Below are 17549 nucleotides of genomic sequence, written 5' to 3' on the forward strand. Positions count from 1 at the left end.
TCCCACATCAGTTAGGAAACACGCTTTTTCTTCTTTGGCATCAGCCCACGAGTAAATTGGTATAAGCTGGCACTCAAACGGGGCTCTTATCAGTAGCACTTGGTAAGTGCTATTTCCTAGGATCATGTGGTACCCTGAGGTTCACTCAGGTACACTTAGTCTTCTAGGATCCTGTCCAGAGCCGAAGAGGGTCTAGAATGTCACTGGAAAGCTTCAGCAAAGCTCAAGGTCAAGGTTTGCTCTTCATCGGCTCCAGAAATGAAATCTGAACTACCACCATGAGGCCAAGGTCCAAGAAGGAAAAGGACCACCTCTTTTTGTGCTCTGCCTGCTTCCTTTGGGAATTCTACTTTTCTCCCCTCTCCTCTGAGGCTAGACGCTCTTACCAGACCACCTAGTACGCATAAGAAATGCCAAGTTTACAGAAGCAGAAATTCCCCAGCATTCTGTATTTTTATAGTCACAAGGTACTCAGTGTTCTTGAAGTTAATACTGAAGTCAGTGGAAAATACATGATAAAATGTCAAAGATGAGTTGGTTATCCTTTTTTTAAACCAATAGATTATACAAACATATATATAGTAAATTGAAAAGTACCAATATTTGATTAACCAGGGATTCTCCTTCCTGGACAATTTTAGATGTAAGTAACACACTGAACAGCAGCAACTCGTTAGTTTCCAACAGGATAAAGAACAGACACTGACTTTCCTACTCTGTGCCAAGAACTCTGCTGGGTGCCTTGCGAGTATCATCTGTTCTAATGTTCCCAGGGTGCCTGCAAGGCAGGTATGCTTATCCCCATTGAACGGATACAGAAACCCGAGTCTCAGAGCCGAAGCCAAGGCCACAGACCAATATGAAGCTGGGACGGTATTCAAATCAGATGATCTGATGCCAATACCCACCTTTGTTCAGTTACAGCACACGGCCTGAAGAGTGACAACCAAGCAGGGGAATCAACTAAAAACCAACCATTAGCAAGATCTTTTGAAAGCTCTTCCACCTAGGCCCTTAGCTGAAGTCTCCATTTTTTTGTTAATCAAATTAATAAAAATCTTTGTGAGGGTCTTGAACACTATAAAGTCCCACAGACATAGGGATGAGTTTTGGGTTCCAGGACTAGGAGACAGGACCCATTCGAAGGAAACAGAGACCTGATGCTTGGCAGCAACAAACCTGCAGCTGGTCTATTTTCACAAGCTGGACCACTTTCCTGTCCCTTATGTAAGACCCTCCAGAAAACCCCACTCTTTCCCAGTAACATTTAGAAACAGGGCTGGGATTTCCTACCTTCAGAATCTGGTCCCCTTCTTGAAGACCTTCTTGCTCCGCTGAGGTACCCTCTTGAATGCCGGCCACAAATATCCCGACATCATTGCCACCGGCCAACCGGAGGCCCACACTGTCTCCCTTCTTGAACCTCACCATTTTGGTATTGGGGCTGCAATGGGTTCCGTTTCAGGAAAGAAAGATGGGAGATTTTTTGGGGGGGTTGGGGGTGGGGTAAAGGAAAACCAACATTAGCAGTGAGCAATTTAATTTATTCTATCTATAGAGTGATTTACCCTTTTAAAATATCTCTCTCAGGGCTTCCCTGGTAGCGCAGTGGTTGGGGGTCCGCCTGCCGATGCAGGGGACACGGGTTCATGCCCTGGTCCGGGAAGATCCCACATGCCGTGGAGCGGCTGGGCCCGTGAGCCATGGCCACTGAGCCTGCGTGTCCGGAGCCTGTGCTCCGCAACGGAAGAGGCCACGGCAGTGGGAGGCCCGCGTACCACCAAAAAAAACAACTCTCTCTCATTTTTCTCACATAATCTACAATTTTATCTTCCCTGGGGCTGTGAGATGAATATCAGTAGGCCACTTTACCAGTGAAGAACAGAAATAGAGAATGTTTAAGTAAACTCATTCAAGATTAAAAGCAAATAATGGGCAGGATTAGAGCAAAAATCAAGGCCATCTGATTCCTACTTCAGGATTCTTTCAAAGGAAAGCCTGCTGACCCCATAGGGATCCTGTCAAATGGAGACACAGCCTGGGTCCAGGGAAGCAGGATCCTAATCCAGAGGCCACTGCTTGGAAGCAGGGGTTCTCACTGTCAAGTGCAGAGCACTGTATCACTTCTCCCCTCCCTCCACATGCCAGGATCACCTGTCACTATAGCCCCTACAGAGGCACCATACTTAAGCAATACTTCATCCATCTGGGCGTTCTTGACCTGGCAAACTCAAGTATTCAAAATAACATCTGGAAAACTAGCCAGGTAAGCAGACAAGCAGACAAAGTTAACATTCACTCTCTTCCACATTTTACTCGTCCTACAAATGATTTCTCTTTCTCACAAACAGTAGCAATAGGGGTTGGTTAAAGGGCAGCTGATTATATGCAAAATCACCATCTATAGTTTAAGAAAACCATTCTTCCAAATTTCCATTAAGGAGATAGAGCTGTGTGGAGGAAGAAAGGGGGAAAGCAAGAAAGACTGAAATACATACCCATATATTGCTAAATCTTCAGGACTCGGACGAAGAACAGTTCTTGGGGCTGGTTTTGGTGGAGGAACTGTGGATTAAAAGACATCATTACCAACCTGGACTAACAGGCTTTGTCTTGTCTCTAAATATAAAGATCACAAAATCCACAAAAAATTCAAGTCTGTACTCTATGCTACATATATGTTATCACGTCAAACAAAAATGTCAAGTTTAATTTTGAGGCATTAGTAGGTGTCAATGATTTCTCAGAAGAAGTGAGAAGAAAATGAACCTTTAAAATGCAAGGTGCATAATCACATTTACAAGCAGGTAGCATTTTTTAAGTAACTTAAAAGCCATGTAATAATGCTGTTTTTTTTCCATGGATAAATATTTATGCATTTAAATCATGATAATTTTATGGGGTTGGGGGCAGGGGTAGGGAATGGAGTTGAGATCAGAAATGGGACATAAAAGGACTTCAACTAATCAAATTTGACAAAATGTGACTGTGACATAATTAGAAGTATGTATTTGGTCTCTTCCCCACCCTCAGAGATCCTAAAGTCCCTTTAATCTCTGGAGTGAAAGGGGTGCCAGGAGTATCTTTTGCTCTAATGTTCCATCTTTGAGCCCAGTTCCTGACACAGAGGTCCTACATCCCTTGCAATTTCCTGGGTGATGGGAGCATCCTTTGTTCTAAAGAGATGACTCCTGGATAGCCTCAGGATGGGGCTGGTCACCAGGAAGAGAAAGCCATGCACATGACAAAGCCTCCATAAACAAGGGGATTCAGAATGCTTCAGGGTGGGTGAAAATACTGAGGTGCTGGGAGGGTGATGTGCCTGGAGAGGGCAGGAAAGCTCTCCACCTTCTCCCCAGACATTGCCCTATGCATCTCTTCCATTTGGCTGTTCCTAAATTGTATCTTGTATTAAAAAAAAAAAAGTAATAGTAAATAAAGTGCTTTCCTGAGTTCTGTGAGTCATTCTAGCAAATTATCAAACTTGAGGAGAGGGTCATGGGAACCCCCAGTTTAGAGCTGGTTGGTTGGAAGTGAAGGCGGCAACCCGGGACTCGTGACTGGCACCTGTAGTGGGGGCATCTTGTGAGACTGAGCCCTTAACCTGCGGGGTCTGCACGAACTTGGGTAGTCAGTGCCAGAACTGAATTGAACTGTAGGACACTTTGTCGGTGTCTGGAGAATTCGAGAACTGGTAGTTGGGCAGAGGACAAAACCCACACAGTTGGTGTCAGAAGTGTTGTGAGCAGATAACAGTTCAGGTTGGGATCAGGGATGGGAGACAAAAGGACCATGACTAATGAAACATAACAAAAGGTGACCAATCTGTTGGCACACAGAAAGAGCTGTTATTCTTTGTATTTTTCTCAATATTAAATGAGATAGGAGTGCCTCTTCCATATATAAAAATGATTTTAAAATAATTTCTCTCTCTCTTTCCAGCCACCTTCTGGAATTACCAAGCACTGACACCTGAACATGACGGTTTAAAATGAGCCTCACCTGGGGATTCCTCTTGGTATGTGGGTTCCTTGCTGGGCTCTGCGCTCACTGCAGCTGCAACATCCCCAGTGGACTTAAAGGGAGTGGGTGTGGCGCCCATCCTGGACCATCTGCTATGTGTGTCCTCTCTTGAACTTAAGCACACGTCATGTTAATGTCTCATCATGTGACAGATTTGCAAATACGTATGTGCGTACACTCCCAGGGATGTGGGCGAGGGAAAATACTCATCATCTTACTTTGGTCTTTCCTTCAGCTTTTCATTCGAGGAATGATAATCATAATCGGAATACTGCTGTCGTCTGTCCTCCGGAGAAAATGATTGGTTTGACTCTATTTCTGAGATATCTGATTTCAAAAATAAGAAAAGACTTCTTAATAAAACATTTGAGACCTGTGCCAGAAATTATTCTATTCTCTGGGCAAGGAAACAGGGGAAATGGAAGAGAGGGCAGGCAGTAAATGTGCTATTAGTCTGATAGTCTTTCGTTGAAAAAAAAAAAAAGAATCTGATCGTTTGAAAGGAAAGGCATTAATTAACAAAGAGGGCTCTAAATCCAGAATTTTATGTTCCTCTTTCATCATACTTTCCATCAAAGCTGACACTGAAGAGACAAAATCCAATGATGGGAATATATATATGTGTGTGTGTATGTGTGAATCTATATTAGTGTATATATACAGGTACACACACACACACACACACACACACACACTCATTTTGAGTGTGCACATAGACCAGTGCTTCTGAAACTTTAATGTGCATACATATCACCTGGGATCTTGTTAGAATGCAACTCTTCTGGGCCGGGCCCGAGATTCTGCAATTCCATCAAGCTCCTGGATGACACGATGCTGCTAGTGGGCTAAGGAGCACACTTGGAGTAACAAGGAAATAACCCGTAAGCTCCTAGCACCCTGGCATTACTTCCTGTGCTCTACGTGTTTTCCTGTATTCAGAGCAGTAACCACCTGATTAGACATTGTATATAATAGAAATTAAACCAAGTTTTAAGGTTTTATAAAGTAATTCTTTTAAAGATCAACAAGTCCATTTCTAAACTTGAGAACTTAATATTTTCTAAACTTTTCTGCACAAAGCCAATACTAGATGATTAAGTAGGAAATAGCATGCCTCTTTATTTTTATTGGTAATTTTTACATGGTTAAAATGTTATCGTATGTACTGTATGTCAACTATACTTCAATTAAAAAAATAAAAATAAATAATAAAGACATGCCCAAGAGCCCCCCGCCCCGCCAAAAAGTAAAGGGCTAAAAAGACACAAGACCATTTTGAAGGACAAGAAGTTGGATTTGGCTGTGAAAATAAATGAAGAGAGACCAAATAAATAAATGTTATCTTATGTAAAATCCATATTCAAATTAAAAAAAAGAAACGACTATAGCTTCATAAGAGAAGAGGTGACACAGATTGCTAATCAATGAATACCAGAATATTCAGCCATTCTGACTGAGTCTATTATAGTGTCTACCAGTTTTAACTATCCTCTATAATGTCTTCTCTTTGTTGGAAATATTAAGTCACTTCAAAAAAAATCACATGATAAAGCACAAGAATGAGCAATTTACAAATGTATGTGGTTAGTTCTGTGAACCACTCCCACATACATTTTTTTACTAACAAGTTTTGTTTTCAATGGTCTAAATCAGAGTCCATAGGGATTCACAAGTACACCAGAATTTCATACTGGAATCCTAATTTCAACAGACCCTTTAATAAGAAAATAACAACCAAACCTGGAATTAAAGTTTAAAAGAGAGGCTTCTGTTAGCAATTTAACTTCCAGGTGAATGGCTATGCTAAATAGAGATGAAAATGCAGAAGCAACAGTCTTACTCTCCTCCAGCTCAGCTCACAGCCTCCCCTTTCTTTACCTTCTATTTCTGAGTCGCTGTCATTTAACGAGGGGATGTTGATGAGCGTCTGCTTGCTGTCCCTCAACACCACGAGCTGGAGTTTTCCTCTTGACTTTTCTATCAGTTTTCGAGCATCCGTTAAAGACATGTTCTCAGTTACGGTTCCATTTATCTGTGTTTATGAAGAACAGTAATGTTCCATGCAATACAACTACCCAGAGCAAAATAGAAAATTCTTATTTTCCTCTTCTAAAAAGTTAAGGGCTTTGCTCAGTTACTCAAACAGACATGGGCTTTAGGATGACTGACTGAATAAAAATGAATTATCCTTTAAATTAAATATAACCCCACATGCCTGGAACCCAAACACAGGCCTGAGAAAGCTGTAGTGTACTTAAGTTACTCTGCTAATTTATTTAACTTCCAAGCTCAAGACGATGGTTTGGTTTACTACTGGAACATGTTTCCTGACTAGAGAGGTTTACAAAAACGATTAAATATTCAGCATTCATATACCACCAACTTGCCCTCTCATCTTTCCTTCGTTTAGAGAACAGGAACTTAAACTTTTAATAAACAGGGAAGAAGAAAGACTTTGTTGAGATTTTTTAAAAATTTATTTTAATTTATTTTATTTTTGGCTGTGTTGGGTCTTTGTTGTGGTGCACGGGCTTCTCATTGAGGTGGCTTCTCTTGTTGCGGAGCATGGGCTCTAGACACGTGGGCTTCAGTAGTTGTGGCTCGTGGGCTCTAGAGCGCAGACTCAGTAGTTGTGGCACACAGGCTTAGTTGCTCTGCGGCATGTGGGATCGTCCCAGACCAGGGCTCGAACCCGTGTCCCCTGCATTGGTGGGCGGCTTCTTTACCACTGCACCAGGGAACCCCCAAGATTTTTGTTTTTAACTGACACTAAACTATTACAAATCTCCAAGTCTGGTTTTCCTGATAAAAATGATCTCTCTGCTGCCCTTCCTGGCTTTGTCTTATTATTGACTCCTATCTCAACAAAGTTTCACTGACTTGGCACTTGAATGCGGAAATACAGACTAGGAAGCTGAGCGTGAACCCAGCTGTTCTCTGCCCTTTTCCACCCACCTTGAGAATTATGTCTCCTTCATGCAGGTTGCCATCTTTAGATGCTAGACCTGTTCCGGTCATTTCCTTTATGAAGATCTGACTGCCGAGCCGGAGACCATACTCTAGAAGACAAACACACAAAAAAACACATATTTCATCAACGTGTTCAGAAAACTAAGGCTGGCTTTTAGGATGATTTAAAAATATGTATGCAAAATTAATTTTGCATGTGAGACACTCTGTAAGCCCACTGGCCTTCACTTGTCAAAACAGTCGATGTCATTTAAAAAAAAAAAAAGAAAAAGAGGCAGAGGGACTGTTCTAGATTAAAAGAGACATAAAAACCAAATGCACTGCATGAAACTTCACTAGATCCTCAATCCAATATGGGGTAGAGGTGGGGGGTAGGGGTGGATTACATTATTTTGGAGCAACTTCAAAATAAATTGCACTATAATATATTAAAAGGCATATTAATGCTAACTTTCTTAAGAGTAATAATGGCATTATGGTTATGAAGGGCAATGTTTCTATCCTTGGGAGATACCTGCTGAAATATTTAGGGGTAAAGGGTCATTTTGCCTGCAACTTACCTTCAAGTGGTTCCAAAACACCATTTAGAGACAGAGAGATGCAGTAGGGGAGGAAGACGGGGGAGGGAGAAAGGGAAAAAAAGGAGAAATAAAACAAATGTGGCAAAATGTTAACAATTGGTAAAACTAGGTGAAGGCTATTTGACTTATTTGCCACAAAATTAACACTTTTCAAAACAAAATGTTGGGGAGGAAAAAAAACAATTCAGTACATCTTAACAGGCGTGTTCTACTGACAATACAGTTGCCTACAGGAAAGTACCACAAATAGCAAACCCTCTATCTGTAACAATTTAGATTGTGTGGGATTTGGCACTGAAAAAATGTCACTGTGTGAAGAAAAGGGGTAGATAAGCCAGCAAAGCAACAAATAAAGTATTCAACTAAAACTGGCACAGCTCTGGGGATTTATGGACTTTGCATTGTTCTCAAGAAAAACCACTGTATTTACTAAGTATGTATATTTTAAAATATTTTAAATACTATTCAGACTATTCTGATTTTACTTATTAAACATGTAAAAATACACACTTTAAGGATGAATTTTGGTAATTTTAGGAAGCTACCTAAACCTAGCAGGTTTGAAAAGAGGCACACTCAAATTTTATTATTATTGTTATGGACTCAGTGAAGTCAGAAACAGAAAAATAAGTATCGTATATTAACACATATTTGTGGAATCTAGAAAAATGGTACGGATGAACCTATTTGCAGGGCAGGAATAGAAAGGTAGACTCGAGAACGGATGTGTGGACACGGTGGGGAAGGGGAGGGTGGGATGAATTGGGAGATCAGGTTTGACATATATACACTACAATGTATAAAACAGAGAGCTAGTAGGAACCAGCTGTATAGCACAGGGAGCTCAGCTTGGTGCTCTGTGATGGCCTAGTTGGGTGGGATTGTGGGGGGAGGGAGGTCCAAGAGGGAGGGGATGTGTGTATGCATATGGCTGATTCACCGCACTGTGCGGCAGAAACTAACACAACATTGTAAAGCAATTATACTCCAATAAAAAAAAATCTTATCAATTCAAAATAAAGTAACTTTCTGCCACTTAGAAGTAGATTTAAAGATAAGTTTTAAGTGACTTATAGTAAGTTAGATTCAGATCTTACCGCAAGGATTAAAGCTGTTAAGGTCCACCCCCGCCCTTTAGGGAGCTGATACTCAAGAAAGAATAAAGGTAAGACAGACAGCATTTTCTTCAGGGATGGCAATTCCTTACAGGTTAAACAGCCTCACAGCCCAGGACAGAAGGTTGAGACAAACTTGAGCAATGACTTCTTTCTCACGTGTCAACAATTCCTCCATCCTCTTAAAAACTGCACTCTTATTGTAAAATTACAAATAGGTTGCTATTGGTATGTTTGTGGGCACCTCTCAAATGAGGAAAAAAAGTCAGTTGGCCAGCTTCTAAGACTTTTACCAGCAAGGCTATCTGATGTCCATGAAACATGTAAAAGCTGGCCATGTGAATGGATCCTATTTTTCTTAATCAAATGTAGGTTTTGCCTGCAGCCAGATATTTGTAAAGATTAATTCTTATGCGACTCTAGCCAGTGATAGCTAAACTACTGTGTCATCTTAGCAAAAGGTGGCTTAAAAAATCTTTTAAAAAGTAGAACTTTGGAAAAAACAAACAAGCAAACACTGAATTCTAAGTTTAAAAAGCAAAATGGCCCATAAGCAGTAAAATGTCGTATCAGCAAAGGGGCATGAGCCCTCTCTGTTCCTTAATAGTATTACTAAGACCAGGCATGATGTGGGCAGTTTCTTAGGACAAACATCTTTTCGATTGTGGGTCACAACTCATGAGTGAGTCTTGAAATCAATTTAGTGAGTTGTGACCAGTATCTTTTAATTTAATGTAATAGAACCTCTCAAAAATCATCACACAGAGTTAAGTACCGTTCCGTGAAACACTTGGCCAAGTTTTTCGCATATTGGTGCCTCCACGATTATTTGCAAGATGTGGTTCTTTCTGTGGCAGGAGGAGGAGGGGGAAGAGAAGGAGAAAGAGGAAGAAGGGGAAGAGGAGAGAGAGGGGGAGGAAAATACTGAAAAGCACTGCAACGGTGAACTCAAGAATCTGGGTGCAAGTCCTACCGGACATGCATCAGCCTTCTGTGAAGGAGGCCTTGTGTCAAGTTATCTTTCTCAAAACTTCTCTATGGTCCACAAACTGGAAGCAGAATGGTTTTTACTCTGCAATTCTTGGGGGTTGATGAATTAATACGTCATTTTCCATGGTTATAAAGATTTTCTAGAATTCTTAAATCTCCCAAGATTCACATTCCTCAGAGATAGTACCATCTCAACTTTCACCTTTGTTTTCTGGACCTGGGCTCTGGTATCCCATTATTCGCATCCTTGCAGTTACCTCAATATCCTTTCAATAGGTACCCAATTGTATAACTCAACTCTTTAAGCTCCTCTAGAAGAACTAAAGAAAACAAACCCTCTCATCTGATAGGCTCTTGAAGATGCAAATTCCCAACCTAAAAAGCAAGAGGTCTTTCACTTTGCACTCTTGGGTACTCTTATCTTTTTTCCTCTTTGAAGGAGGACAATTAGAGAACAAGCAGAGATAAAAGATGTTACCAGGAATTCAAAAAGTTGGAAGCTAAAAATCAATGCAGGGAATAGCTCAACATGGGGTTCTAAATCCCTGTTCATTCACCTACTTGTTTCCTATCATCTATTTCCAAGAGATGAAGTTTGAGCTCCAACTCCACCACTTACTTACCAGCTTCAAGATGTGGGCATGTCACCTCCCACCTCTGAGTCGCAGAAGCCTCACCTCACTGCAAGTGCTACTGGCTTGTCCAGCTGCCACAAAGGGGTTTAGTGAATCTGGATGTGCTTAAGCGTATGCAACTGCTCCAGGCACGCAACATGGGACGGGCAGCCTGGGCCAGAGCCCGCCTCATCTGTGGACACACCAAAAACCTCTCTGCACCTTGCTATACCCACCTGTAAAAGAGGAATGAAGTCTCCTACCTACCACAAAGGCTTCTGGTGAGGATTAAATTAGAAAGTATTTATTCCACAGAGGGCCCTGGCATAGAGCAAAAACTCAATCAAGATTAGCTGGAGTATTGTCCCCTACCGTGGTTTCAACAGTTTAAGCTGCACTGGGTTCACCAAGAGAGCCTGTTAACACAGAGACCCCAGGGGCCACCCCAGTGCTTCTGATTCAGTGGGGGCTGGTCTGGGGCCTGAGAATCTACATTTCTAATAAGCGTCCAGGTGATATTTATGCTGCTCTGAGAACCACTGGCCTATTAGTTTAAAGCCAGATTTCCACCACCTGGCTTAGCCACTGATGATACAACTTTGTGCAAGTCAATGAACTTTTCTGTGCCACTAGTTTCGTTGTCTATAAAATGAAGATATGACTAACTCCCACAGGGGGTGGTGGTGAGGACAAAATGAGCTAATCTGTGCAAAGCATTTATTAGGTCAGTGCTTGGCACACAGCAGGTTCCACGTAAGAGTTAGCTATTATAGTGCTTTTCTTCATCAAGCATGACTACCTTCATTTGCTTTGCTTTTCATCAGAAGGATCCCGATGGGCCTGTCTGAGTCCAGCTGTACCCGCGGCTCGGGGCTGGGGCTGCGGGAGTGGAGGTGCTCGCGGCTGCGGCTCCAGGACGCCCCGTACCGGGCATCCGCCTGGGCCCTGCGGCCATACTCCCGCTCCGGGCTGTAGGCGCGATCGTAGGTCGGGTCAAAGCTCCGGCCGCGGCTCCTCTCCCGGGCTCGCCGGTAGTCATCGTCGTCGTGGTCCAGGCCCCGCTCGAGGCTGCGGCCACGGCTGCGCTCTCGGGCTCGCTGGTAGTAGTAGTCGTCGGGGTCGTGGTCCAGGCCCCGCTCCAGGCTCCGGCCGCGGCTCCGGTCTCGCTCCCGGCTGCGCGCCCGGTCGTGGGGACGACCCCTCTCCAGGCTGTCCTCCCAGCTGCGGCTGCACTCTCCGCGGCTGCTGGGCCGGCTCCTCTCGCTGTACCCGCTGCGCGCGCTTCTGCCATCAAATTCATCCATCAGCTCGAAAGCCCGGTCATGCTCGTGGACGGGAGGGCTGCCCTGCGGCGGGGCCAGCTGGACCTTCCGGGGCCTCTTGACCACCTGTCACAAAACAAACAGTGGGGACGCAAGACAATCACAACCAAACATAGAGAATGCAGTGGTTAAGAGCCCGGGTTCTCCTTCCAGTAAAACTCTTGTGTCCCCACCCAGTTGCTAAGCCTCAGGGTCCTCATCTGGAAAATGAGGACCCCCTCAGGGGGTCAAGGATAAAATAAGACAATAAGTATAAAACTCTGAGCACAGTGCCTCCAAAATCTGCTTCTACTCAAAGTGTGAAAAGCACCAAAGGGATTTAAATCACTAAGTTACAAAAATGAAAACCCAGAAAGTGAGACATTCTGTATACAAGTGTGTAGGTTCATCCAAAAGTCAATGTCATTCAAAAGAGGTGGGGGGGGGCGGCAGGTAAGGGGAGAGAGGAGGTAAAAGAGGGATCCTTTAAGATTAAAATGGACCAGCGAGGGCGCTGAGTGGAGGCAGCGAAGAGCGCTGGGGCGGACCACTCCGCTTTCCCGCGCCGCGCAGCCTCCCGCCCTCTGCCTCCTGTTCGGACCCGCCGCCGGCTTCTCCTCCCGAGACTGCCCTCAGCCCGCGCACCAGTCGGCTCCGCTATGGCGACCCGCAGCCCCAGAGTCGTGATTAGTGATGATGCACCAGGTTATGACCTAGATTTATTCTGTAGACCTAATCATTATGCTGAGGATTTGGAAAAGGTGTTTATTCTTCATGGACTAAATATGGACAGCACCGAACGGCTGGCTCGAGAATGTGATGGAGATGGGAGGCCATCACATTGTGGCCCTCTGTGTGCTCAGGGGGGGCTATAAATTCTTTGCTGACCTGCTGGATTACATCCAAGCACTGAACAGAAATAGTGATAGATCTATACCTATGCCTAGATTTTATCAGACTGAAGAGCTACTGTAATGACCAGTCAACAGGTGGCGTAAAAGTAATTGGTGGAAAATGTAAAACCGATAGCTAGTGGGAAGCAGCCGCATAGCACAGGGAGATCAGCTCAGTGCTTTGTGACCACCCAGAGGGGTGGGATAGGGAGGGTGGGAGGGAGGGAGACGCAAGAGGGAGGAGATATGGGGATATATGTATACGTATAGCTGATTCACTTTGTTATACAGCAGAAACTAACACACCATCGTAAAGTAATTATACTCCAATAAGGATGTTAAAAATAAAAGTAATTGGTGGAGATGATCTCTCAACTTTAACTGGAAAGAATGTCTTGACTGTTGAAGATATAACTGACACTGGCAAAACAAGGCAAACCTTGCTTTCCTTGGTCAAGCAGCAAAATCCAAAGATGGTCAAGGCTGCAAGCTTGCTGGTGAAAAGGACCCCTCAAAGTATTGGATATAGACCAAACTTTGTTGGATTTGAAATTCCAGACAAGTTTGTTGTAGGATATGCCCTTGACTACAATGAATACTTCAGGGATTTGAATCATGTTTGTGTCATTAGCGAAACTGGGAAAGCAAAATACAAAGCCTGAGAGTTCGAGTTTGGAAACATCTGGAGTCCCACTGAAATCACCAGGAAAATTACCAAATGTTCTAGTTCTGTGGCCAGCTGCTTAGCAGAGCTTACTGCATGTATCTTCTAAGAATTTTATCTGTTTTGTATTTTAGTTGCCGAATTCCCGAACTCTTTATTTGCACTATGAGCCTATAGGCTGTCAGTTCCCTTTGGGTGGATTGTTGTTTGACTTGTGAATGAAAAGTCTCTTAAACCACACCACTATTGAATGAAACTGTATCTGTAAGAAACATTTAAAGACAAGAATATATTAGTTTTTAATTGATATTTTAATTTTTATATATTCAGGAAAGAACAGAAGTGATTGAATATTGTTAATTATACCACTGTGTGTTTAGAAAAGAAGCAGTCAGTTTCATATCGGTGACAGCATTTAGAGGTATTGTTATGTTGGATAAACCATATGTCCTGGAATTACTTTAGTCGATTTCAGGAGCATTAACTGTATTTTCCCGCTTGTTCAGATTATTTCTGGTGAATCTTTGTCAACAGTTCCATTTAAATACAGGTCAATAAGTTCTAAAAACCTACCACTTTTTGAAGTCTTCAATGTAAAAATCCTAAAAATAAAGGCTGTCTCTTTAAAAAAAAAGATTAAAATGGACTAAAGTGATTAGGACCAAATGTGATGAGTGAACTTTGATTGGATCCTGGATGGGGAAGAAAAATAATCTACCAAAGTCATCTTAGGGTATGGACTGTATATTAAATGATATTGTAGAGTTATTATTACTTTTCTTTTTTTAATTTTAAAGTAATAACAAGGATTTATCTGATTTACAGAAAAGAAATACAATTAAGAGATTAAGGACAAAACTCCATTAGTGTAAAAGTCACTGGCTACTATCTAGCACAGGAACAACTGGATTGCTTCCAGCAGTTTTGAAGCACTAAAAGATCTTAAAATGTGGATGGAGCAATAGATGTGTGTATTTCTTTACATTAAATTTAAATATGAATTTTATTCTGACAAGTCAGACCCAGAATGTTACTTTATCAATTTTTATGCATTTGAACATCTGCAACATATAGCAATCCTTTGTTTAGTAATCTTCAGTATAAATATAAAAATCTGAGATACATGAGAATGTTTTTCAAATCATACTTCTATTTCTTCACAGCTTTATATGTGCAAAATTATACGTAATTATAATTTTCAAACTTTGAATATCCATGTTATTTGATATATCTGTACAGAAAGAGTAAGATAAAAAACATTTAATAAAATTAAATATATCTAATTTGCAAAATTGATGTGACATTTGTTGTGTGCTCGTGCAACAAAGAGTGCATAGGTTATTTCTGCAGCAATCAAAAACAAAATCTTGGGCTTCCCTGGTGGCGCAGTGGTTGAGAGTCCGCCTGCCGATGCAGGGGACGCGGGTTCGTGCCCCGGACCGGGAAGATCCCACATGCCGCGGAGCGGCTGGGCCCGTGAGCCATGGCCGCTGGGCCTGCGCGTCCGGAGCCTATGCCCCGCAACGGGAGAGGCCACAACAGTGAGAGGCCCGCATACCGCAAAAAAAAAAAAAAAAAAACAAAAACAAAATCTTTTTAAACTCAGATTTCAAGTTTCCTCTAATAATTATTCTACTCCCTGGAAATACTTTCAAGTTTTGATTTCTAGATGCAATGGGCATTTTGTTACATATACATGTATTTTATCCCTAAACTTGTATATTTTCAAACCATTTGAACATTATAATCAGACTCAGCATGGTGATTTTTTCTTAGAATCTGTAGAAGTCCTCTGTTCAGGATTAATGAAGAGATTCCCAGTGCGCCAATGTGAAAAACCAGGTAAAGATAGTATTACCACTATGCTTTAGTGGGATTTCCTGCAGGTTTAGGATCATAACCATATAGGAAAGTAGCTCTTATTACAAGGATGGCTCCAAGAGAAAAGACACTGGTTGGTACGAAATCTTGTCAAAAATAAGATATCAGTGTTGATAATACTATTCACAAAGAGGCTGCAAATCCTTTTAAAATGTTATCCGCATACTTAATCACAGCAGCTATTACAAGGCCTCCCAGTGCCTGAACAACAACAACTATCCATGTCAGCTGGTTATACCCCTGAAAAAATCCATTCTTTGATTCCAGTTCTCCTTCATAAACATATACACCCATTAATCCAAATATACTCCCCAAAAAACCAAGTTGAATGTTTCTTACCCACACTGATTGTTTGGTTTCTTTTAAGATTTTCTCAAACTAAAACCCAGCAAAGCCACTTGAAAAACATGCTGTGCGAACTGCCACGAGGCCTACGAATTGTGAGCCAGGTGAAAGTTCCTTAGAATTAAGCGCTTGCGGGGCTTCGATGGCGGCTCAGTGGTTAAGAATCCACCTGCCAATGCAGGGGACACGGGTTCAAGCCCTGGTCCGGGAAGATCCCACATGCCGCAGAGCAACTAAGCCCGTGCGCCACAACTACTGAGCTCGCGTGCCACAACTATGGAAGCCCGTGTGCCTAGAGCCCGTGCTCCACAACAAGAGAAGCCGCCGCGATGAGAAGCCTGCACGCCACAACGAAGAGAAGTCCCCGCTCGCCGCAACTAGAGAAAGCCCGCACGCTGCAACTAGAGAAAGCCTGCGCGCAGCAACGAAGACCCAACGCAGCCAAAACTAAATAAATAAATTTATAAAAAATTAAAAGAAAAAGAATTAAGCGCTTGAGAATCTGAGGGCCACTGTACAAAAGCAACTCCTGTCATCAAAATTACTAGGGAGAGCCACTGGTACACACCTAATTTTTTTACTAAGCATCGACACAGAAAATAATGCAGTCCTAAGAATTTTCAACTGACATGTGACCTGATAAGTAGCTGCATCTACATTTGACAGTGCCACAGAGAGTAAATAATTCTGAAGAGTATATATCCCTGATGGAATAGCAAGTTTAAGCGTTTCCATAGGTTTGTTAAGAATTTCACCATGTAGTATTCAATTCAGTGCTCTTAGAGTACATTTGCTGTCTTTGTAGACTAATAAAATGCAGGCCATTGTTTTCAAAAGTTCAGCAACAGCCACAGCTGTAGATGATAGATAACGAGGCCCCTCCTCTTTTAAAGTCCTAGAATAACACATTGTTAGAACCAAACTGGTAGCCTGAAAGACCAAAATTCCCAAGGAAAGGTATTTTAGATTGGCTGACAATGTCTTATCTTCATTTGCCTGCTAATGTTGGAGGGTCTCCTGCAGAGGTGGCAGGCAGCTGAGGCTCACCATGGGGACGAGGGCACTGGCAGCAGCAGTTCTGGGAAGTACTCATTTTCGTGAGCCCTCCCAGAGACCGCCATTAGCCCTGCCATAGAGCCTGTAGCTACTTTTCCTAAACAGGATAATAGTAGTGTAATTATGCAGTTAAATATCCTTATTTAGGAGACTTGAGAAGTAAGAAGGATTAAACTGTCGTGTCTGCAACTTCCCCTCAAATGGTTCACTAAAAGTATGTATGTCTTTATATACATACATAAAGAAAAATCAAAAAAAAAAAAGAAAAATCAAGTGAATATGGCAGAATATTAACACTGTAGAAGATATATGTGTTGATTATACTAATCTTTGAACTTTTCTTTTTGTTTGAAAATTTTCATAATATAAAGTTGAAAAAAAAAGTTAAATACCACAGACCCAATGCATCCCCGCCCCCCCCAGCACTGCCCCTAACACACTGTGTTCCAATTCTCGCTTAGTGTGTCCACTTGACCCACTGGAGCGAACACTCCTTGCAGCTCAGACCTGCTTCAGGTCATTTGCAACCAATGTTTGCTGAATGACTGAGTGAGCTAATAAATGAGTGAATGGTACAGATTGCCAGTATCTCCTAAGAAACAGCAGTTTATGAAGATAGAACAGATCCTGTGAGGGCCTTTACAAATGAGTTTCTGAGCTCATAATCTAGTCTCCAAATGAATGCTGTTTTACCATTGTTCTCAATCTAGTTAATCCTCTTAGGGAATAATTGTTTAACCTGGCTCAAGGCAAATTCACTCAGACAAGAGAAGCACTGATCTTAAGTCAGGAGTAGGATAAGGAGACGGCAGGGAGGGATCCCTCACCTACATCTTTACATCACCCTTAACATCACTCTCCCAAAGTACTGAGGATATGGAAATAGTGGTCCCTAGATAGGGCTGAAGAGCAAGTAGTCATTTTCTTCTGGGCATAAAAACAAAGTCCTACCGAGGCGAGCTGAAAACAAACCCAGAACGTACAATGGCAGCAATCTTCCCACTTTTCCTCAGCTGCTGAACAGCAAATGAATGGAGCACGCCTTCCATGGGGGTGCCGTTAACCATGACCACCCTGTCATTTTCTCTGCAAATAAAACAGAAAAACGGAATGTGA

General features: G+C 42.3%; 1 protein-coding gene and 2 pseudogenes across 4 annotated transcripts in view; 1 reads left to right on the forward strand and 2 right to left on the reverse strand.

Moving 5' to 3' along the window:
* The window catches only part of TJP2 (tight junction protein 2), a 138064-nt gene that overhangs the window by 22214 nt on the left and 98301 nt on the right, over positions 1-17549 (reverse strand). For all 4 annotated transcript variants that reach the window (XM_032635390.1, XM_032635388.1, XM_032635389.1 and 1 more), the window contains exons 5-12: positions 17417-17519; positions 11093-11681; positions 6979-7082; positions 5902-6055; positions 4242-4350; positions 4003-4136; positions 2499-2565; positions 1294-1444 (exon numbers count right to left, since the gene is read on the reverse strand). In XM_032635390.1, coding sequence (XP_032491281.1) covers positions 1294-1444; positions 2499-2565; positions 4003-4136; positions 4242-4350; positions 5902-6055; positions 6979-7082; positions 11093-11681; positions 17417-17519 — 1411 coding nt within the window. The remainder of the gene's footprint in view (positions 1-1293; positions 1445-2498; positions 2566-4002; positions 4137-4241; positions 4351-5901; positions 6056-6978; positions 7083-11092; positions 11682-17416; positions 17520-17549) is intronic.
* Positions 12251-13208, forward strand: LOC116755641 (annotated as a pseudogene).
* LOC116755492 lies at positions 14878-16498 on the reverse strand (annotated as a pseudogene).

Source organism: Phocoena sinus, chromosome 6 (genome assembly GCF_008692025.1).
Source record: "Phocoena sinus isolate mPhoSin1 chromosome 6, mPhoSin1.pri, whole genome shotgun sequence".
In the NCBI taxonomy this organism is placed as follows: Eukaryota; Metazoa; Chordata; class Mammalia; order Artiodactyla; family Phocoenidae; genus Phocoena; species Phocoena sinus.